The following is a 23,172-nucleotide window of genomic DNA, read 5'->3' on the forward strand; positions in this document are numbered from 1 at the left end:
AATATCCTGCTTGATTGCCTGACTACTTCATGTGGTTTTGTAATGTAAAAGTTAGTGTTTGTGTTGTGTTGCCATTTATGTACCTTGTGTCCTTATCAATGCTGTCATGAATATTCTATCCACACTAAGATCCATTCTGTATGTATTCATACAAGGGATTCATTCAGCTTTCTTTGTATAAGACAAACCTCATTATCAAACAGAAAGAGACACATGAACTGATGTCTGATGACTTTCTGTGGTTTAAAATCTGGTCTGATGCATATGTCAGCTGATTTATTTGTCATTGCCATTCTAAATTACAACATCTTTTATTGTTATTACCCTGTATATTGTAGATAGTCAGATAACCGCACAGTTGACATCCCAGATGATTTCCTCAAGCATGAATTGGCAGGAACACATGCTCGTAAAGTCCATTTGTGTCCTTTCTGGCAAGTCCTGATAAGTCCTGGCAAGACTGAGGCTCTGAATGACCACACTCTTTTACTCTCAGAATGTCTATGCAACATATTCACGAGTGGGTCAACTAAGGGCTACCTAAGGGCTATAAGGAGAGAGCTTGCTATAAAGTGGACCTAATAGTGTTTTTATTTTTCTACAGGCAATTACAACATTTCCCTGCATCTTGCCACGTGTGACAGCTTATGGTGTTAACTCTCTTTCTAACACCCTCATGCATCTTGAAAGAACTGTGGCTTTGAGTAACTAGTAGCCTATATTGTGATTAAAATCAGTCTTCTGTGAGTGCATTGGGTTCTTTCTCTCTCTGTGGTGGAGGAAGACCGGAAACTTCCATGATTTCTCACAAAGCAAAAACTGGGAAGTGACTGAACACTACTATGTTGTGAGACTGGACTCACATTTTTTTTTTTTTTTTTTTTTTTAAGAATCTACAACCTTTAATGTACATTTGCTCATTGAGAATAACGAAAAAAAAAAAAAAAAAAACAGACATGTCTTTTCACTTTAATTTCTTTGTTTATTCATTTGCGAACTGTAAAACTGTGTTGCTGAAATGAATTGTTTTGGATACAGACTGCATTTTTGTCACCCCCTCTGGAAAAGCCATGATGTTGGTGACCACTGAATGGGATTTTATAACAGCTGTCTGTCACTGAACCCCAGATTCTGACGCTCTGGCGAAGCAAAGTGAATAAACGATGTCATAGTCCAGTGTCATGTGGAAGGTTTGAGAATCATAGTGAATGTTGAATGATGTCCTTGAGTTTCTTGCCATCAAGAAAGGACACTAAACCTATCCCGTTCACTGGGGATGTGTTAGGCCAGTGCCCTTAAAAACAGTCAGCTGCCTTTCACTGGGTAGGCTATAGGCAAATGCAAGTGAATAAAAATAAAATAAAAAAGTGGTGATATCCAACTCATCAAACATGTCACTAAGGTGCTTTTCAGTAGCTTATTTCTGGCCCAGAATAAACTGTGTGTATCAACTGAATTTATTTGCTGGAAATGGTGAGAGACTTTGAATATTAAGTGCTGAAAAGAATGTTTTCAATAAACTGATACCAACTGAAAATTAACTGTGCAGAATTCATGGGTTTTTTTGTAATGTTTCTTAAGAATGAAAGGATGGCAATTTTATCAAGTTACATGACATCGACCTGTGGAGGCCTATCCTAGTAGTCTACAGTAGGCTAGGTTGTTATTGAATATTGTATTAGGCTACATTCTACATAGGCCTATTAAAATGACGTACTATCGCATAAGTAGAAATCATAGAAATAGTGGTAAACTACTTGAGAGGCAGTCTTTATTTACTTAATTATTTAGAGAGGCGGTCCTGATTACTGGTAGGCTGCGCCCATAGACAGTAAAAGAGGCTGCGCCTGGCAGTGACGAATAAGAAATGCGCCCGATTGTTGCAGGGTGCTTGTTAGCCATGTTGTTAGCCCAGGCGCTAGCATTAGCCAGCCTAGTGGGCTACTCCAGTAACACTGTCATTGACAGGAGCCTATCTTGCTGGCACGAATATTAATTTATTTCTTAAAAATATAGTCTTGTCACTGACATGAAGCTCTCAGATTTACTTCGTTGTCTAACCTAACTGATTGTTATACTTGTCATTAGCATGCTAGATCTTTGAGTCAAGGATTCTAAGGGCAACATGGTGGTCTCCGCTGCACTCAAGCAACTCAGAGTTGCATACAGAAAACTACCACTTGTTAGATCATCTCAATGTTTTCTGCATGTGCATCACTGTATGCACAGCACTTCTCCAGTGCTTATTGCGAATGTTACGAGACCCGTTTTACTCCGGCTGTCAGACTATGCATCGGTCGGCTACAGCAGTGCGACTTTAGTCTCACAGAATCGTGGTATTTGTCTGGATGTGAAATTGAGAAGTAAAGCAAATCAGGGAGAGGATAAAGAACAACAGGTGTCTGTTCACAGAGCTCGAAGTGGACCCGGATTATCCGCAGCACAGAAAGGTAGTCTTCCTTAGTATGTTCTAGTCATTCAGTTGACATTTGTGTTCCCATATGTGATGGTGCTTCCTGCTTTCTTTTACAGTCAAACGAGCTGGCAAGGATTTCACCTACCTGATAATTGTGCTCATTGGACTCGGTGTGACAGGTTAGGATTTCATCACAGTTGTTCAATGTCGGCTAACATTACTCTGCACAATGCAACATGAAACAATGACAACCAAGTTAAGCATGCATACGTACAACGAATGCTATCAAATTGTGCCTGCATGCGAAGCCACAATTCTCTCTGGTCAACTTTGCCAAAAGGCCCATGACCTTTTGCTATTTTACGTTACCATTAAATTCTCAACTGCTCTTAGTAACCATGTTGAACATTTTGCAACGCTAGCTACCTTTCTCTATTATGCATTATACCAATTTGACATCTGCCACAAAGGTGACATAAAACCATGGCTGCACCCTGTGCAAAATGAACAATCCCATTAGCTAATACCTCAGAAGCTTTCCTTATGATTTAATGTGTACTTCATGCTGTCATTCTAGGTGGATTATTGTACGTTGTTTTCCAAGAGTTGTTTTCATCATCAAGTCCAAACAAAATTTACGGAAAGGCTTTTAACAAATGCAAGTCAAATCCAGAGGTGAGATGGATTCTGACCATTCATGTCAGTGTTTCACTAGGATTTCCCGAAACAATGTTCATACTGTGCAGTTATTCATATACCTTTTATTTGCATTCCCCAATATGGAATGTAGGTGATTGGAGCTTTTGGGGAGCCCATTACATGCCATGGGGAGTCTACTCGAAGAGGCAGAAGGCAGCAAGTTAGGTAAGGGTGCTTTCAAAAGGTGCAGTTCTTGAGTAGACATTATTACACTTTTCATTTTTCATTTGGTAAATATGCAGTAATGACATTTGATTTTTTTTTTTTTTCTGTAGTCACATGGAGTACATGAAGGATGATGGACTGAAGTATATAAGGCTGAAATTCTACATTGAGGGGTCAGAACCTGGACGACAAGGCACCGTTCACACAGAGTCAAAGGAGGTGAGGATGTGTTGACATTTCCTAGTCATGGGAATGTTTACCTTGTCAGGTTGTGAAAGAGAGAGGTACTTTAGTACCTGAAAGTGTGTGTTTACCAGTGAGCCCACTGTTGAACGAGGAGATTGGAACAATTAACTGAAATCATCTTGTAATCCAAACAGCATTTCACACTGGTGCAGAGCAGACAATTCACATTACAGAGGCTAGGTTCAGTTTAGCGGGCATAGATGCATAGCTTGAACATTTCCAAAGGGAAGGGTACACACATCCAAAAAATCCACACCAAACTCTATCGTCCATGTCTTTATGGACCTTGCTTTGTGCACCGGTGCACAGTCATGTTGAAGCAGGAAGGGCCCATCCCCAAGCTGAGCTTGGCCTCTTAGTTCCAGTGAAAGGAACTCCGAATGCTTCAGTATAAACCAAGAGATTATGGACAATTCCATGCTCCCAGCTTTTTGGGAACAGTTTGGGGATGGCCACTTCCTGTTCCAACATGACTGTGTACCCGTGCACAAAGCAAGGTCCATACAGACATGAATGACAGAGTTTGGTGTTGAAGAACTTGAGTCCTGACCTCAACCCAATTGAACACCTTTGGGTAGGTATCACATAGTTTTTAGCACAAACCACATGGCAAACAGGGGTAACCCTGGATCTCTACATATGTTTGTTGTCTTAGATTAACTTGCTGACTTAATACTGTTCTGGACCGGAAAGTATTCAGGTCCTTTCAAGTTTTCCACATTTTGCTATGTTTCAGTAGCCTGACGAGCCAGACCCACATCAAGATGTAGGGTCTGGACACTCACCGTAGACAGGGCTCAATCGGAGGGATGGGATAAACAGTTGTCTTTCAAATTCCCTCCCCGCAATAGGATAACGCTAAACGAATCATCTTCTTGTTTTCAAGTAGCAGGATGCGTAACCTTCCCTCTCCACGCAATAGGATAACGCTAAACGAATCATCTTCTTGTTTTCAAATAACAGGATGCGTTACCGTCGCAACTTCTGGTCGCATGTCAGTCACCATTATGTTAAGCCCTGTGATTGGCCCGCTGGTGCTGAGGGTTCTCAGCTCCCTGGCTCAATGGATCGAGCCTAGACTGCCTTACTGATTACATTTGCTGCCGCTAGGGGCGTCTAGATTTCTAGGCTAATGTTTCAGGGCACATTCACACTAAGTCTCCTGGACCGGACCCGGGTCCGCCTGAAAGAGGTGGTCTGGGGTCCGGTTCGCTAGAACGCTGGAGCAGGTTGCTAAGCAAACGTTCTAAAGAATCCATAGAATCTTTACCTTTGTCCAGAGCCATATACATTTATATGGCTCTGCCTTTGTCTTCTTCATTGCGCCGCCTTCTGCTGTGTTGCCAAGTGATATTTGCAAACAGAATATTCTGGAAGTTTGTGTCTAGAAGCATAGTGCTTATGACGCAAACGGACCAGGGTGCGCACACAAACATGTAATGTGAACAGAGACCAACTACGGTAGGAGTAACCGCACTCGGGTCCGGTCCAATTAAACGGACTTAGTGTGAAAGCAACCTCAGTTAAATGAATTAACTGGACATTATTAGGAGGGGCACACATCTCTTTATATAAACTCTCAGAGTTGATGATGTATGTCAGAGTGAAAACCAAGACACAAGGTTGAGAGAATTGTGAGGAAGAATGCAAAACAAATTCTGCAGCATTGAAAGTGCCCAAGACCATGGCAGCCTCCATCATTCTCAAGTTTGGAACAGCCAACATTCTTTCTAACTGAGTAATCCAAAACTAATTTCCTTGGTCAGACAGGTAATCAAGGACCCAATGGTCACTATGAATGAGATCCAGAGTTCCTTTGAAAAGATGAGAGAAGCATAAAGACTGACAAACGTCATAAGTGTCATAATAAAGGGTCTGAATACCCATGTAAATGGAATATTTCAGTCTGTTTCATTGTTGGAGTATTGTTTGTAGATTGCTGAGGAAAATTGTTGGGAGAATTGTTTGTAGATTGCTGAGGAAAAAAACATAATTTAAGTCTGAAACACCACAAAATGTGGAAAACTTGAAAAGGTCTGAATACTTTCCGGTTGCACTGTAGATCAGAGAACAATCATTTGCTGAAATGTATCTGAGTGTATTTAAAGCATTTCCAGGGACAGTTTTAAGTTTATTGTCATATCAGTTTTATATAGCTATAGTAATATAATAGTAGAAAAAGGTGATTTAACTGTAACTCATGTTTCTTCACAGAACCCTGAAACTGGCAAATATGAATTCCGCTACATTTTTGTTGACATTGACACCTACCCACGAAGGACCATCGTGATCGAAGACAACAGATAGGGTTGCCAGAGACCAATGGAATTTTTCTCAAGCATTTTGTAATTTTACAAAATGGCAAGACCCTCATCAATGTCTATTCCACCAAACAAACAGACAACTATTGTACACTGAGAATTGATATATTTTTAGAAAGTTAATTGTTTTCTGTTTTCATAGCAACACAAAATGTATGCTACACTGAATGTTATTAAAGGTAGTTAAATTATAGGATGCAACATTAAAAAAAATGTGCTATTCAGTGGTTGCATATGTGCAATTTATTTGATCATCCTCTGTAAATTCTTTGCTGTAAAGATCCTTGGTGTAACTGAGGTCCATTCCTCCAAAATTGCCATGTGCAAACAGCCAGGATACACGTCTTGTAATTGTTATTTTATTACTGCAATAAAATGCCAAAGTGTCAAATGTCCAAAGCACACTGCACACTGTTTTTCAAGAGACCGTTGTCAGGTAACCTTCAGTATTGGATCTATTTATAGATTATATACAGTATGTCACTAGTATTGCAAGAGTCAAATTCTAGCAAACAAAGGAAAGTTCTCCGCGCTTCTGCAGTGTGCGACAATCTGGTGCAACCAGGCCAGGACAGATAGTGTATGAAAGAAAGAGGAATGCCGGTGCAACGCAGATGTCTTCTTTAGTATTTATTTAAAAGGTGCAAAACATTGACTAACGTTTCGACGTTACAAACGTCTTCAACAGAGTCCTTTCAGTCAAATTCTAGCCTCAGAAAGGTTTTGGTTGATGCCTTTGGAGTACAACAGGCTCCATTCTGTTGGCTATGTAGCCTACCTGTTTAGTTTATTTATGTTAGTTCTTAAGGCCATATGATTACAAACTGTTCATTTTAGTGTAATGTTTATTTATGTAACTGTCATGTCTCTTTGGACCAAATATTCTGGAACAGAGGAATCTGTTAAGAACCAAACACAGTACAGATAAGGTTCTCAGTTAATTTTAATACTTAAGGAAGAACAAGCCATGTCAGTAAATATGTGGCAGCAGTTGACCTTAATTTAACACATTGATTTAGATTTAGATCATAACTTGTGAGCAAACGTGTGATTGCAAAACATCGCCACTAAGCGGCAGTAGTGGCTCTTTTGTTAACTGTTGTGTGTACCACTGTTCAGAAGTCCAGAAGCGAGCAAAGTGGTTGCTAGATGTTATAGATCTGCTTGCTGTTTGGCTGTCAAGACCCGCCCTTTCAGTAGTCATTTGTTTGTTGCGAAATTGATCCCGATTTTTATACATGGCGCAAACCTTTAGGACAAGTATCATTAACAGTTTTGGTAGAGTGTGCTTGTAACGATAGCTATCACTGGCTAACTTAAAGGAAACATTAGCTGGCTAACTACTAGCTAGCTTGCTAACATTATTTTCTATGGACAAATAATGGATCCGTTGGTTCTTCCTCTTTTGGACCATTTGAACAGAATGGTAAGTGTTTGACATTGTGTGGCGATAGTCGTATTCGACACATTTTAAATATGTTAACTAAGCAATTGAGTGTGATACAGATAGTGTTAAACATTCACGTTGACCGTCTGTAGTGGAAATATAGATTAGCTATGTGGTTATATATAGCTACTATTAATTAGCCATATACGTTAGCTAACATGGCTAATTATCGTGTGTTTGACAACATGGTGGTGGTGGCTAGCTAACGTTAGCATTCAAATTGGATAAGTTTTGCCAACAGCGAGCAAATTAAGTTAACTATCTGTAGCCAGCTCGTTAACGTAAAATTAACTCCTTGTCAGCTCATGAAGGGAATTTTATGAAAGAAAAAGTCATGGCACCGATGAAGTTGTTACCAGCGTATGCTTTGGACAACATCCACGTTTACCTAATGCTAGTTAAACTATCAACTGTTTGGATTTCAGTAACGTTAATGCTGTGTCTGTGTCGTTAATGCTGTGGTCTGGTTGACATTAGCTGCTAACCTTCACGTTATTATTTATTATTTTCAGGAATGACCACTCTAATGTTTAAATCAACGTAAATATGGCTTGCTACGTAGTTTGAGGTCGCCAAACAAACAGGACATAACAACATCAGTTAATCTTTCCTAACGTCATAGTTTACCAACTACCGATAGTTATGTTGATGACAATGCCATGGTATATAACTTGCTGCTGTAACGTAAAGTTATGTCAGCCGCCAGCTAATTTAGCAATCTCTTGTGTGCATTGTTTTATCTAGTGTCTGCCAGCAATGACAGACTTCGTGTGTGACAATCATTGTTATGGAATATTAGAGGATATTTTTGGTTGGGTTGTAGGTGACCACCAATCTTGTCTCTCAACAAAATTGGTAGACGATCTAAAATAAATGGATTAACGTTAATAATCTCTAGCTACTAGTCATAGACGAACCTGACACATAGTTATACGCTAACATAAAGCAGTGATATGACATTTGGATTTGGTGTTTTCAGCTGAGTTAAGAAATTGGAAGATGAGCACCTGAGTCTAAACCAATACATTCCAATCATGGAGCTCTACTGGTACATGTAAGTATCACTGTCACAATGTGTGTTTTGTAATGTTTTCTGTGATAAAGTTTTTATATTTTTTTACATTTGTGAGTCACACATAGCCCACACATTGACCAAGGTCTTCACACTGCATCTACTGTAGGACATTATTGGTACACTGTGAACAAAGATCAGCTGAACATCTTGATTCTCCAAGCGTTTCAGTTACTAACTGTTAAGGACTAGTGTAAGTCACTGAAAGGGGCATTGTTGCTATAAATACCAATATGTACAGTAATCTACATTAAAAAAAAAAAAAAATCAGTTGAAGTAGACTCTTTAGACATGAACCCTATGTAGCCTACAGGCCATCTACACTACATGTGTGCACACATATGTTCAAACTGCTGAAGAAAATTGTTTGCTATAACCTCCTGTGTCCTTACCCACATTTCTGTCATCTGTCTGCCTGTTTGCAGAGTTGTCATAGTTTTCATTATCATCAAGATCTTCTTCTACATCTGCTGGTATCGGACAAGGCAGAGGCAACTGGCAGCCTACCTGAGCAACCCCCGCAATGCACAGATTGTGATTGTGGGAGGCCGGGCTTACCTCCACCAGATGTGTGAGAGGCAAAATGTAAGTGTGCCAGTGAAGGAAGACCGACACATGAATCAACAGCTGTACTTCACTTGTTTACCAATTTGTGTTTTTTTGTTGTCATTTATTGATTTGAGTGAGTGAGCATTTGGATAGTAGTCTATATATGTTTTAAACAATGGTAGAGATGTTTGTGCTGCAGCCCACATATCAAGTCAGGGCCCACTCTGAATTCTGATGAGGTAACTTATCCAGGGTGGTAATTTGACGTTGTAATACACACTCTTGCACTTATTCTCTCCAGTGCTGCTGCTAGAGTCCCATGCACTCAGTCTGTTTTAAATGGTAGTGGCTTCTTGCCATTTCATTCTTTTCTTCCCATTCTGTCACATGGTTGTGGTTAACCTATAGCCCTCATTACTGCCATGAATTCACACCGACCCCTTAAAATAGGTGAGGCCTGTGTCAGGTCTCAGTAATGTGCTGCACGCTTGGGTCGGGTCTTGTATGTGAACCGCTCCGTCTGCTCTGTCATGGATTGGTCCTCAGCAGCACTCATTAAATATAACCTGGGTCTGCTAGTGGTAAAATGGTGGGGGTTGGGGAAAGGAGGTTTCAGAAAACTCAGGGAGGACCTTCCATGACATGCTACCATGGGTTATTTCAAGAAGCTTTATCCATAGCACACAGCTATGTAATTCAGTGGTACAAAGTTTAAACTGTGATGCTTTATAGGTTCCATTTCCAAAAGCTGGTGGTTTTGATTTGTGATAACTTCATTAGGCAACGTAGCGGAGTCAGTCTTGCTTTGTCCCCCACTGTGCTGCTCCAGGCACCTGGAAGCAATCGTCTGTGGATGAAATATCCGTTTCAGAGATTGATTTCAGCCTTCTGCTCACGCTCAAGCGTGATGTCCTCTCTGCGCGAGCATAATGGCTTCCACATTAGCCATCGCCGCCAGAGAATCGCACTGTTTACGTGAATGGAGTGGCTTCAAAAATTTAGCTTGAGTGGACTGTAGTCATTACACCCTATAGCTCATAGTCCAAGTAAGTTCACCATGACCCCACCATGTCAATGTCATTTCATTATGCTCCCTTTCTCCGAGCCCTCCTGTGCAGGTACCCCTGCTGTCAGAGAGTATTTTTAGTGTTGTCAAAAGCTGTCTCAAAGCAGGAAATGCCCTCAATTTGACTGCTGGCAAGCTGCATTTCAAGCAGAGAGGGGGGTACTGCACTTTCTTTAGGCAATCCGTTTCTGCCCCACATGAAGGCCACCTCGTCTTTCCTCTTACTATGTTATTAAGGAAAATGTACTTTAGGAGGTTATAAGTGTGTGTGTGTGTGTGTGTGTGTGTGTGTGTGTGTGTGTGTGTGTGTGTGTGTGTGTGTGTGTGTGTGTGTGTGTGTGTGTGTGTGTGTGTGTGTGTGTGTGTGTGTGTGTGTGTGTGTGTGTGTGTGTGTGTGTGTGTGTGTGTGTGTGTGTGTGTGTGTGTGTGTGTGTGTGTGTGTGTGTGTCATTTGACCTTTTTTTTTTTAAACTGATGAGGATGATGTAAGCTATTTGTTGTCAAACAAAAGTGCCAGCAGGGAAAGTGCTCCGATCGGGGCCCCGGCGTCAGTGTTCCTGCGTGCGCTTCAGGGCTCATCAGTCAGGCTCCATGGGAGCTGTGGCAGAGGTGCCCTCAAGTCCCATACAAATCAGTCCTCAGCAGACTGCGGTGTGGAGCTGCAAGCAGCTCATTTTGAAAGGCCAAAGTGTTTAGTTTTTTTAGTAAAGATTGCAGCATTTACACCCAGGGATATGCTATGAAAATAAAGCCAGCATCACCCTCGCTGGCAGATAACGCATGGGTTGGCATCCGTAGCATTCATTCAACCGAGTCACCCAGACCAATAAAAAAGAGTGGTTATCTATGTGCAATGAGCTTTTTGTGACCGACTGCTAGAGGCTTCTCTTGTATGGTAAGTGACAGACGGTGGGCATTTTACATAACTACTGCGCTGTGCCACTGTGTATTTTACTAATAGCTGTTGCCAGCACTGGCCTGTTTGCTCAGCGTTTGTGTGTGTTGGCAGTTTATTTGCACATTTTTGTGTGTGTGTGAGTGTGTGTGTTGGTGTCTGTGTGTGTGTGTGTGTGTGTGTGTGTGTGTGTGTGTGTGTGTGTGTGTGTTTCTTGATGGTGGGTGTTTCATTCTGGCTGTTGCGTGTGTCCACAGACGTCGATCTGGCCCAGCTGGTATGGCGTGCAGGACGAAGGCTCGGTGGGTGAGCCCTCGGCCTCGCTTCCTCCCGACTCCTCCGTCTCGCAGCTGGACATGCCGCCGCCGTATGAGGCCGTCTCAGGAGGTGAGAGACCCCGTCACTGGACCGTTCACATCTACACACACTCCTCAATACTCACATCTACACACACTCCTCACATCTAACACACTCCTCAATCCTCACATCTACACACTCCTCAATCCTCACATCTACACACACTCCTCACATCTAACACACTCCTCACTTAACACACAGCCAGGCTTAGATGTGTCATGGTGTTTGTTTCTCTGAAGAGGTGCTTTGTCGGTTAATCAGACTCAGGAAAAATCATGCTTGCTAAGACAAGAAGTTTAATGTAGACCTACAGTCAAGACATGAGATAAAGTTAGCGCTCAAGCCTGTGCACGGTCACTGCCTTAATTTGAAATTCCCAGAATGATCCTTGTCAGATTTGTAAACACTCTGTCGTTTAATCAGGACAGTGTTGACTTGGAATGTGCCGTATCTGGATAGCCTATTAAGGGACAGCTTCCTCTCCTCAGAAGTTAAGGATGTGAACAGTGCTAAGAATGATGGTATAATGCAGACTTGAGGCCAAGTTTGGTCTACGCTTACCTTCAGTTTTAATGTTCATAAAATGTAAAAGAACTGATAACATGTTTCAAGAATGCCAAGTCAGACTCAAACAGTATTCTTGAACTGTTCAGAGCAAATAGTCTAATTCAGTTTCTCAGAAGAATGCACTGTAGAGTTGAACGCTTAAGCAAACCACATGTTTTGTGCATCTGGCCAACTGGCCTATATTTAGACATTTTTGCTATGCTTGTTTACAGAAACTGCTTCTAAGACCAGTGCATTTATTAAACATTGGTCATCACATACTAATAGACCAAAAGCAAGTAGCTGCACAGATTGTGAGTGGCTTCGTCATACTACAGTCATCCATCTTCTGGGATCAGAAGGGGGTTTGACGGATAACAGCTAGTCACATTCTTGGTAAATGTACTGGACACTATATGTAAGATATGACAAGATGTACTTTTGCTCATAGCCAAGGAGACACTGCACCATAGATTGCGTGTTAAAGTTATGGCTAACTTCCTGTTAATAGATAACACAACATACAACACATATACACAGTGAGGGATGGTCAGTTGGGTTTCCATGAATCCATCACCCAAGGAAGTTTCTTTTTTCTTATCCGCTAGCATATTCAAACGTATCTTCTAATATGTCCTCAAAAAATTCTAAGTATTTATAATCAGTCTAATCAAGTTGTTATTAAGTTTGATGCAAGAGGATAGCAGTTTGAGCACACAGTCTTTGCAACAAAGGTAACAAAAGGCAAAAGTGCTCATTCTGCTGTGCTTCTCCTGGATGGTTGAGCTGAGTCATCTACAGACAGAGACCTCCCAGTCCAGTCCAGTCCTACTTTGTGGGGTTTTGGCTCTCCATCCACCTCAGGCTTGCCAAGAGACTGTATTTTCTAGCCTTCTCTTAACAACTGTGACACCTCCATCAAACAAATGGTCACTTAACCGGGGCGGAGAGCTCTAAACTGCCTCCATAACGACACTCTCTCTGTTCCTGTCACGAAAATTAAAACCAGTGCGTTCTGGTTCAGGCTCTAGCATCCTGCTGGTGGGTGGGTTATGAAATGCATTACTTCAAGTCATGATTGTCACACGTCCACTTTCTGGCACTTCCATTCCGATGTCCACATTTCCAGCCCACGGTTAAAGGCTGTTAAATATGCATCGACTGCTTTATGGAAACACTTCAATAGCACCAACTGCTTCCAGTCCATGACTCATGTAGTATGATCTTAAACGCTAGGCCTAGCTGCCCTTTGGGGGCCTCATGTGTGCCGTTCCTGAGAGCATGTGCATTGAGCTGAGGTTAACCTCCGGAAGCTACTTTTAGCCACAGCAGGTGTAGCGCACTTCCGCTTCCTTCTAGTGTATTGTGCGTCACCAAGAATGACCGGTATCGGTAAATAGATATTTTAGTGTTGATTTGGTTAGATAGGTTAGTTGCTGAAAGTCAGGGAGATGTTTTCACCGTAGATTGGAGAATTCAGGACTGTTAACTTGTTGCGTGAACAAACTCAGGAGAGCCCCTCATTATTTGGTTTAGTGAGAACTTTCAGCTTGCTAATGTACTGTATTCTTGAAAATACAAGGATTGGTTGCAGCAGCTCAAGACTGCAGTGTTGCCATCCCATTTCATGGCCGTTCTATTTATGTATCTCTGGGGACTGAGAAAAATGTAGTCGTTTTGTTATTTGCATCACCAAGTAGTTTTGGACAGCTGGAGGTGGCTACACAGGCATTGAAAGTGAACAGGATGTGGTTTTGTTTTGAAATGGCACGCAGGGAAAATAGATTCATCTGTGATGACTGATTTGGCCCCAATTGCGCTTCCTCTGCGCTCATGACAGTGCCACCTGTGTGGCCGTGCCTGCCTTTACAGGCCGTCATGGCCAGACAGGATGTTAGGCAATAATTCATGGCTTCGGGACAATGGAAAAGATTGGCCAAGGGGATGTGCACCGCGGTCTTTTTCTGGAATTTGTGTAATGTTAAACTGGACAGCGCTGAGAAGGTAGGGGGGGGGGAGTTGAAGGCTTGAGGACGACATGTAATGGTTCCCTAGGAAAACCATTCATCCAGAACAGTTCCTGGACGTCGAGCTGTTGACATGACTGTATCCGATTTGGGTCGCAAAAACCATTCAGCCCGTTTCAAAAGTGTGCGTTGTCAGATTATGACTCACCAGAAGATGTGGAAACAATGGAGCCGTGGAGTAGATTCCAAGAGACCTCGTGTGGATATTTATTAGGTGCGCTCAAGAACAATAACACCAGTGGCTTTTGACACTTTATGAATATTTATTGGGGTTATGTGCAAGCACTGCGGAAATGCCTATTGCAAATGCAAAGATGTAGTTTAGTTAAGGAAAGCCCACTGTCGCGTCTTAGGGGGGGATTTACTGCACATGGTTATTTCCTTTTTCACACTGACTAACCCAGTACAGTATTTGTTGTTGCATCACGGTATTTCCTGTTTGTGTGTGAGTTGACATATTTGTGGGCGAAACCTGCGGTCCCCTTCCCCTAACCGTACAATCTCTTCTCCCCCCCCACCAGCCAATGACCTGAAGCCACCTCCGTACAGTGAGTATGCCCAGTCGCTGGCGCCGGCCGGAGACCCTCCCATCGCCGTCCCGGACAGCACGGACACCAGCAGCTTCTCTGAGGCCCCGCCCCCATACACGCCAGCCAACCGCCAGCCAGACGGCGGCAACCACAGCCAATTGCAGCAAGGAGAGAGACTGTGCTAGGCAGCGCGTCTTCCTGAATCCATATCTTCTCTTGCACATAATGCCAATGAGGGCCCAACTGCACTTCCAGCCGGTTCGGTCTCCTCTCTCTCACAATCTCTCCCCTCCCTCTGATGATTCATTTTCAGAATATTTTCTTTTTTTTTTTTTCTTTCACACATGGTGTTAGGAATAATTTACTCAAAAGAAGGAAACACTTTAGACGTTGACCTTTCAAAGTGTGTAGTCCAAGATTTGCTCTTTGCTTGACCTGCAGAACGTTTAGAAGTGGTGGTAATAAATGGCGAGTCTTGCCAAGACAGTGACCCTGGTTTCGCCAGCCTCGAGACATGCCTGCTGTTATCATCCTCTGAAGTCTAAATGGTGCTCTGATCTCAACCAATGCTGATGGTTGTCTTTCCACTGAGTAACCATGGAGTCCAATCTTCTAATTCTTCTACAATTTGTACCAGTATCCACAGTCATGTAAGCCTTCTTCCTAGACACTCATTTACTTAAACCAGCTTACATCAGCGTACAACTCAGAAATACCATGTGATTTGTGCAGTGATACCTTGTATAATTTTTGCAAACACAATCGTGTTGCTTTTTGTAAGTGTCTAAAAGTTGACTTTCAGAAAATGTTTTAAGTATCACAGATAAATCTCTCTGTAAGCTGTTCTGAAAAGCAGGCCTTAGGTAATCTGCAGGCCTGGAAGTGCTCTGACTTCTGCAGGATTGCATCTTTGCTCCCTTTAATATTTTCTTAAGACGACAACCAGAGCGGGAAGATTCACCGGTGATGTCAACGCAACGTCCAGTGATTAAACGTTAAGCATGGCGAGCGCTTACCCCCTGCCCTCTGTCTCTCTCTCCCTCTCGGCCTAACACGTGTAGATCCATTAGATAAAGTGGAACAGGACGTGGATGTTCATGTTTAACTTGGGGCTTTTGTCCGTCCAGTATTGTACGAGTACATCACCGCAGGACCTACTCCAGTCTGAAGCACAACTGGATCAGTGCAAAAAGGCCTGTTCTTTGTGCTTCGGTTAGGATTCAGGTTATAGACCCGTGTTAAAAAATGGTGGTGGTGGTGAAGATTAATGGGGTGTGGTGGGTTGACGTGAACTGAGCAGCTCATATCAAGGCAAGGCAGTTGTCTCAATGAAGGGTTTAAAAAAGAAATGTTAAAAGAGCAAAATTGTTTTTTAAAATGTCCTCATCGGGTATAGCCTATTAATGCCTTTACACTTATATGCAGTCATACATCACATTGAGATGTGGAGGCATGAGAGAAGTTTTGTCTGACTGACTTTGTGTTATATAAGATGTCTTTAGGGAAAAAAGTTTGTTTCACCTGTAATATGTTTATATTCTTGTCTGTTTGATTGCATCTTTGTAGATACTGTATGTGATTGTTTTGTTTGAGTCAACATCATCATAAGAAAATCAGAGGCTTCACTTTCAGATTTTTGTTGACCCGCATAAACTTAACAAAGTGAGACTATGCCATATAAATACTCACTTCACTACTGTATAACCCCTTTGTATATACTATTTTTATATTTGTGAAATGCCTTTAAATCCTTTGTCGGTGTGAAATATGATGCTTCTGTTATTGTGAAATATAATCACCACTCTGGTTACCAACAAGGTTGTGAGATGGAAAAACTAAATTCAGTCAGGCCATTTTGACAGTGATGGGTTTTTTTTTCTGTTGAACGTGCCATAATTAAGTTGGTATCCACATATTACTTTTTTCAGCTTTCTTGTTTTTCAATTGAATAATTTGTATTAAATGTTTTGTTCAGAGGTATATTTTGGAAAATGCAACAATTGAGCAGGGACTTGTCTTACTAATAATACAACGTCAACATGTAAATGCTGTTTGTGTTGCAGATATATTTCATTTGGAGAATAAATTCACTGTTGGTATAGCTGTTTCCTTGTTGTCATGATCACAGAAGGCCCAATCCCTGGCCTCTAGTGGTTTGAGGGATCAGAGACCACTTCATATCAATTGAAATATATAATCTCTGTTTATCTCTTTCACATCACAAGCATGCTTACTTTGTTTGTTTGTTTGTTTATCAGTTAGGATATAGTGGGAATTCAGCTTGATATTTCATCATTTGTTTGGCTGGAGCAGCCCAACTTGACCCAAAATCATCTGAAACTGCAAGGTCGATTCTAGGTTTGCATTATTGAAATGGCATCTTTGTTGTTGAGATTGTATCTGATTGTTTAGTCCTGTGTCAGACAGTATGTTCACTTCACATGCAGTCAGATTGTCCTTAGGCCCGGTCATGTAGCCCTGGGTACATGCAGTACACTCTCAAATGGACCCTTTCACGGCCCACGTCACAGTAAATGCACGCACATATTGGAATCAGAACGTTCTCCATCTCATTAAATTGTGTGTGTGTGAATTGACTCATAAACACCAGGGAAGCATCAAGAAAAATGCCTACTTGTACTACTCATTCTCCTTTCAGCTGCATATTGTGGACCAATGAATCTCTGGCCACTTGCTAGCGTTGTCTACCCATTCTGTTATCAACTCGGGATCAGACAGACAATTGGTATTAGCTAAGACTGATTTCTTCAGATATTGTTTGCAGTCGTGGGATGACAACGACAGTGGATACCTTGACAGCGCAACAATCCATTCTATTAGCTTCACCAATTTCCTGTCCCCATGCTGTGCGTGCAACCTAGGCAGTTTGCAAACATTGAAGGGTTTTATATGACATATATGTTATAGATTACAACTGCTAAAGGCTTATCATACTTCTTAAATGTCCATGTTTTACTTGTGCTTTGTTTTTGTGCTTGCATGGTACAGTGGCTTAATGCTGAAGGTGCTGTATCTGTGCAAGAATAGGTAAGAACAACCATTTGGGAAGAGGTTTGACGACACCGTTGTATAAACTTGTATAATTTATTATGTTTGGGAAAGCTATTGTGCAGGTATTTTATCAGTCAGTGTTTCATTTTGTTTAATCTACATCCGTTGATGGAAAGAAAATGTTTTATGGCAACTTCCATTGACAAGTCTTAGATCTGCATATGCCTGTACTGGCATGGGACAATTTTCTGAAGCATCAATTTGTGGATGATTGATGAAATCAAAAATATGTCATGATGGTATTTTTGCACTTTTCCTCCAATTTGTAGGATTTGCTAAATGAATCCAACATAATCATCATGTATTTTGAGGTACACAGACATGTATGTGGATTTAATAATGTCAAGTGTGTACCCTGATTATGAAGCTACCCTTTGGAAACCTGAGTTTCTGTCGAGAGTTGAACCTTATTGAATATTATTATTAGATTAGAAAAAAACTGGCTAGCCTTCAGAGTAAGCAGATATCATGCAGAATGCAACCTTGATCTCAAATGAACTCCTACCCAGACCACTTGCCTATACTATCCTAATGCCTGTCTGGAAATATGTGTTGATAGTTAAAGGTGCAGTCATCGATTGTGAAGAAAAACACAATTGTTTTTGTTTAAGTTTATATTTATATTTATTAGTTGACACATTTGTCCAAAACTTCATGTTATATTTTCACCAAGGACCAAACGAAACACGCCAGAGACTAGCTCACCCCTACTTTCAGTATTCCCAGGAAAACTAGGGTTTCGTTTTTGTTTGTGGGACAGACTGCCCCACTTCGTTTCGGAGCATGGGCTGCCTACAGAGGAGGTTTTTTTTACAGTGTACTCACAGAATGGGCAGCTAGTTGTAGTGGTGAGGAGATGATTGCTGAATGTGATATAAAATGCTATGTGCTTGAAATCACACACAATTGCTGACTGCACCTTTAAAGTAGGCTAAGGCAGAGGACAATATTGCTGTAGTTGTTACTATAGTACTAACCAATATTATGTTTTTTTTTTATATCTGAAAATGCGATAGAAAGGGACATTGTGTTTATAACAGACCTAGACAACCCAATTTGCAACGCTGTTTGTGGCCACCAGGGGGGAGTCACACCCTGTCCATCCTCTTGTCCCACATGGAGCAGTGCTGAGTCCATTCAGGCATCCTGACATACACAGCTCTGGATATCCAGGTTTGTTCCACTCTTAAATCAAATCCAACAATGCTTTTCGTTGACATGAATGAGTGGACCATTCCATTGCCTTTTTTGTAGGAGACTTCAATGAAATGACTGCATTTTTTAGATGATAAATAATTGAATAAAAACTGGCTATCACTTGTTTGGTTTTCTCTCTTTCTCTCTCTTTCTCTCCTACTTTTTGTGTGTGGGTGAGGTGCAGGATGCAGGATGCTGACCTCCAGACGGAATCTGATGCGTAGGAGGCTATAGAGCCTGTTACTTGCACACCACGTGTAGCAAACAGCACTGGCCTGTCTCAAATGACTACATGCAACATGATACACAAAACATAATTTGTTTAAGCCTTGCTGTTCGATATTGATGGACTACTTGGGACTAAGGTGATTAAAGTTATTGAGCGTGCGTGCCTGCGTTTGGTAACCTTTAAAGACAGCTGGTTGTAAAATGCAACCTTCCATGGCTTTTTACTGCTCAACTGTGGTTGTGAGTTGAGAAAGCAGTGTGATGCACTTCAGGGAAAGCACAGCAGGCCAGGTAATTTGTGCTTGTCTCCTCGGTAACTCAGATCGTTAACTCCCCGAGGACAAATTGGAGCATTCAAGTGAAAGCGCCGTTTTGATGAATGAATTTGCGGGCGTATTTTCAAATTAGAGAATGTAGAAGGTGCTGAGAGTTTCCCCCACAGCGATGGCAGAGGCCTCTCCGAGTTGCTGCTTTTTTTGGTACGAGGCAATTATGTCAAAATGGAGACATACACCTAGTGTGTGTTGTACAATTCAACATGGTGGATACTTTATCTTCATCTTCACACTTCCCATACCAACTGCTCCCCCATTCGTTTTCTGACAGTGACTTCTAATAAAGGGGACAGTTGGATTTAAACTCCATGACTCTTTGCATAGGCTACTCTACCCCACAGCCATATGTGCCTGCTGTACACAGCGCATCCATCCTCCCACAGCCTCTGCTGCTCTGTAGCACCAGTCGTTTGACTCACTCTCACAGCCATATGTCATGTGCTAGCGTGAATACCATTGAGCTCTCTGCCATGACACGGTTTGAGTGAAGACTGTTGTGTCCTCTTCATCAGCAGGCATGTTCAAAAGCATTGAGCTGTTATAGATCCACTTTGCTATTGGTAGTTAATGTTACACTTGTATAGCTTTATCGTTGTCACCTTTGTCACCTTTTGGCAAAGTTTGAAGTTAAGGCCTAAACCACATAGCCTAATAGGTTATCCATGTGATACAGATCAGTAAAATATATTTTTGACATATTTTCTCTTTAAGGTTCATAAGATGAATCTTTATTGAGATAATGTTTCTTATCACTGTTTATTGTGATTATGTTACAGTGTTGAATACCATCGTCATGGATGTACAAAGGCTTGCCTCCTCAGCTACTCTGATAGTCGTCTCCATGGCCCCATATTCCTAGGACACCGTTTGATTCATTCGGGATTCAGAAGCACATCAGGTCGGGTCAGGTAAGAGGGTGAAAGAGGTGACCTCTCATCACTTCACAGCTTACGAGTCTTCTCTCTTGTCTTTTGTCTCTTCCTTCGCTCTCACTGAATCTCTTTCTTTCCTTTCCTCAGGGGATCTTCACATTTCCCATCCCATAATATCTTATCATTCGCAAGCGGACCGTTATCAGGTGTTCATTAAAATTTCGGATTATTGGATTACAAAGAAAATGTCATATGCGAATTTGTCTCCACCAAAGCAGTTACATAAGAAAGTTTGCTGTGGATGAGAGAAGTGCTCACCACCGTTTGCCGAGCTAATGCACTGTCTGTGGAATAGGTTCTGTAATTGCTTGAGGGTATTTGCGATACAAATCTGGAATAAACTGCTTAATAAAAAAGCACTGCAATCAGTATTTACCCAAGTTGCTTTGAGGCACACCATTGACCCAGTGCAAGCCTGCGCATAATCACTGCTTTATTATCCTCCAGGAACAGGCATGTTGTATGGTAAGGTCAGGAGAGTTGTGTGGTCAGAGCTTTAAATGTATACATAACACATGTATTGTTTTTAATCTTCCAAAAAAGAAACGTAAAAGTACTGTCAAATGCTAGCTTGGTTTAACCATAGCTCAAGGTCAAAATAGCCCAAGCCAGCCGGAAAGGTCATCCATCCGTCCCCAAAAGTCCACCCCACCGCTCCCCTGTCACGTCCACCTCCAGCCCGGCATCATTTCCCTTGTGCTCACATCCATCCACATTTATGTGACCAATGTTTACGGCGAGTGGCGTGAAGCTGGCAGCCTGAGCTCCTGGGGGAGACTCGGGGCTCGAGGGTCCTCTGATCCATCTTCATGACCCTGCAGGCCATTGTCAGCACCGACTATGGCAGGTAGTGATAAGTGAAGCCCTTGTGTTGAAGCTCGAAGCCAGTCCTCCTTGAATGGATGGCGGGCCGTTAACAGGCAGGGGTGATTTGATGTCTCAGAGAGTGTTTTCACTGCTTTTATAGGACACCCTCTCCAGACCAGACTGTCAGTGACTGACTGACAGCAAGAGTTCTCAGACTAAATGACAGCGCACACACAAGGGGGACCCTGCTGTTTTGGCACATAAGACACACACATACTATCCAATGATCAGTCTTTACCAAAACATAATCAATGTAAATCTGAACCATCAAATCTATATAGTCTGATGGCCGAGTTGCATGCTAGAGGATTCAATATTTTGATTTGTGCGTTGTAGTATTTATGTTTGTAGAGAATCCACTGAATCAAAGGCACGCTTACAGCAGAGTCATGCTTATAGTAGACTCTTAAATCAATTTGAAAACCTTTATCTGCCTGGTTTTTGCAGTCAAGGTTTATTCAGGGAATGAGGAAGGTGGGTGTTTTTTAAATTTTATATTCTGCTGGCTGACGCAATGCACTGTACATTTCCGTCTTCCCAAAGATCCTCCCATGTTGATTCTTTTGTACTTGTGGAGGGAGTGGAATTGTGATGAGGTTGATATTGCTTTCATCCATAATGTGGATGGTTCTTTTCTACTTTTGGTTCTTACTCGGAAGACAAGCCAGGCTATGTGTCTTTAAATGGCTTCCCTTTATGTGACATTTTGAGGGAATAAGTGATATTTTAGTCATTTTGGTCCATACCAGTCAACACAGGGACATTCACATGTTCAGTAAATGGGCTTAGGAGAGGCGGTTTTATAACATATACTGTACTTCTAGTTTCTATGAAGATGAATGTTTTTTGTAATAGTGACTATGACAATTAATTAAGTGTTGTTCGCTCGCACCGCGGGGCTGCAGGCTAGAAACTTTAATTTGAGTGAATCGCACAGAGATTGCCGGTGGTGAGGTAAATACTCTGTTCACTGTTCTATTTTTACAAACGGTAACTTCAGCCTTTCATGCTTTTGCAGAGATGATCGTTATTCCTAGCAAGTAAACAGGACTTAAAGAGGGCTTGCCAGTTTTTTTGTTTCTCTTTACAAACTTAGTTTGTGTTGATTATGTTTGCCTTAAAAAACAACAATAACATTATTTTTGAGGAAATGAGTTATGGATCATTGCTACAGGCAAACAGTAAGATAAATCATGTTCTGTGCCTGATAGAAGACATCACAACAAAGGCATTCAGGGTCACAGCTAATGCTTGTGTCTGTTTAATTACTCCAGGTCAAGGCTAACACAATCAGAAGCATGCATCACTACTTTGGGCTGTAAATTCTCTAAAATGCAATTTAGAGGGTCAGAGTGAAGCCCGTGCTTGTACATAAAGTATTGTGTTTGGGATATTATCACCCCGCGCAAGGACAGCCCTGAGCGCAATGTAAATTATAACTTGTATTGAAGGTCTTGATTAATTAGGCCAGAAATGTTGATTAGTCATCATTGTACAGCTTCTGTGATCGCTGATTGGCAAACAGGACGGAGGGAAACTGCAGAAGCGTGTCAAGGAGGTGAACAGAGTTTGAATATGAGAACCTCTGATAAATCCCTGACAACTCACTGCAGAAATGAACAATCCAATTTTTTGCTTGGAGCAGGCGATAGTCGAGAAATTGATCATTTCTCCTAACAGGAACAATCAATTGTACTGTTCAAATATCTTTCAAACAAAAGCAGGTGTTCAGTTCATCCTAAGTGCACTACAATTTAAACTCTCTGCAGCTAAGTTTTTGATTGACCCTATGCTGTTCTTTTTTTTATCAGTCTTACAAAAGTAATCCCACAGCCTCCGAGGAACAGGTGTGTGCGCACAGTTAGTTCACCTGCGCTTCCGTCTGGCAGGGAGACCTTTGGAAAATAGCATTTGCCCCGGGAACGTCGGAAAACCGACAGCAGCTGCCCCGCAGTCACAGGGGCTGCACTGGGCGTCCTGACAGCCAAACCCTCCTGACCTGTTGTTTGTGTCTCTCTCCAGCACCAGCCAGCTTCTGCCACTGCTTGGCATTTACCTCCACCGCACAGAGCGAAGCCCTGAAGCACAGATGGCTTTTTTTGTCTTTTTTGTTTGTTTGTTTTATCAGTGCATATTCACTGTATCACTATAACATTCGCCAATCTATACTGTATGTGAAATAGAGTAGAATTCTGCAGTGTTCTA

General features: G+C 41.8%; 3 protein-coding genes across 3 annotated transcripts in view; all 3 read left to right on the top strand.

Annotated features, from left to right (window-relative positions):
* The window catches only part of neto1l (neuropilin (NRP) and tolloid (TLL)-like 1, like), a 76,076-nt gene extending 74,551 nt beyond the window's left edge, over nt 1-1,525 (top strand). Inside the window, exon 12 of the mRNA XM_062521194.1 lies at nt 605-1,525. The gene's annotated coding sequence lies outside the window, so the exon portion shown is untranslated. The remainder of the gene's footprint in view (nt 1-604) is intronic.
* A 353-nt stretch (nt 1,526-1,878) lies between these two features.
* On the top strand, nt 1,879-6,246 carry timm21 (translocase of inner mitochondrial membrane 21). The gene is made up of 6 exons (XM_062521636.1): nt 1,879-2,450; nt 2,533-2,595; nt 2,994-3,091; nt 3,207-3,280; nt 3,391-3,499; nt 5,741-6,246. Exons 1-6 carry the CDS (start codon nt 2,126-2,128, stop codon nt 5,831-5,833), a joined length of 762 nt encoding a protein of 253 aa, XP_062377620.1. The 5' UTR covers nt 1,879-2,125; the 3' UTR covers nt 5,834-6,246.
* Nucleotides 6,247-6,964: 718 nt separating this feature from the next.
* On the top strand, nt 6,965-16,435 carry si:dkey-118j18.2 (basic salivary proline-rich protein 4). The gene is made up of 5 exons (XM_062520873.1): nt 6,965-7,273; nt 8,274-8,348; nt 8,792-8,951; nt 11,134-11,263; nt 14,328-16,435. The coding sequence occupies exons 2-5, from the start codon at nt 8,329-8,331 to the stop codon at nt 14,519-14,521; spliced, it is 504 nt and encodes a 167-aa protein (XP_062376857.1). The 5' UTR covers nt 6,965-7,273; nt 8,274-8,328; the 3' UTR covers nt 14,522-16,435.
* Nucleotides 16,436-23,172: the final 6,737 nt, after the last annotated feature.

The sequence above is a fragment of the Sardina pilchardus genome, chromosome 19 (assembly GCF_963854185.1).
Source record: "Sardina pilchardus chromosome 19, fSarPil1.1, whole genome shotgun sequence".
In the NCBI taxonomy this organism is placed as follows: Eukaryota; Metazoa; Chordata; class Actinopteri; order Clupeiformes; family Clupeidae; genus Sardina; species Sardina pilchardus.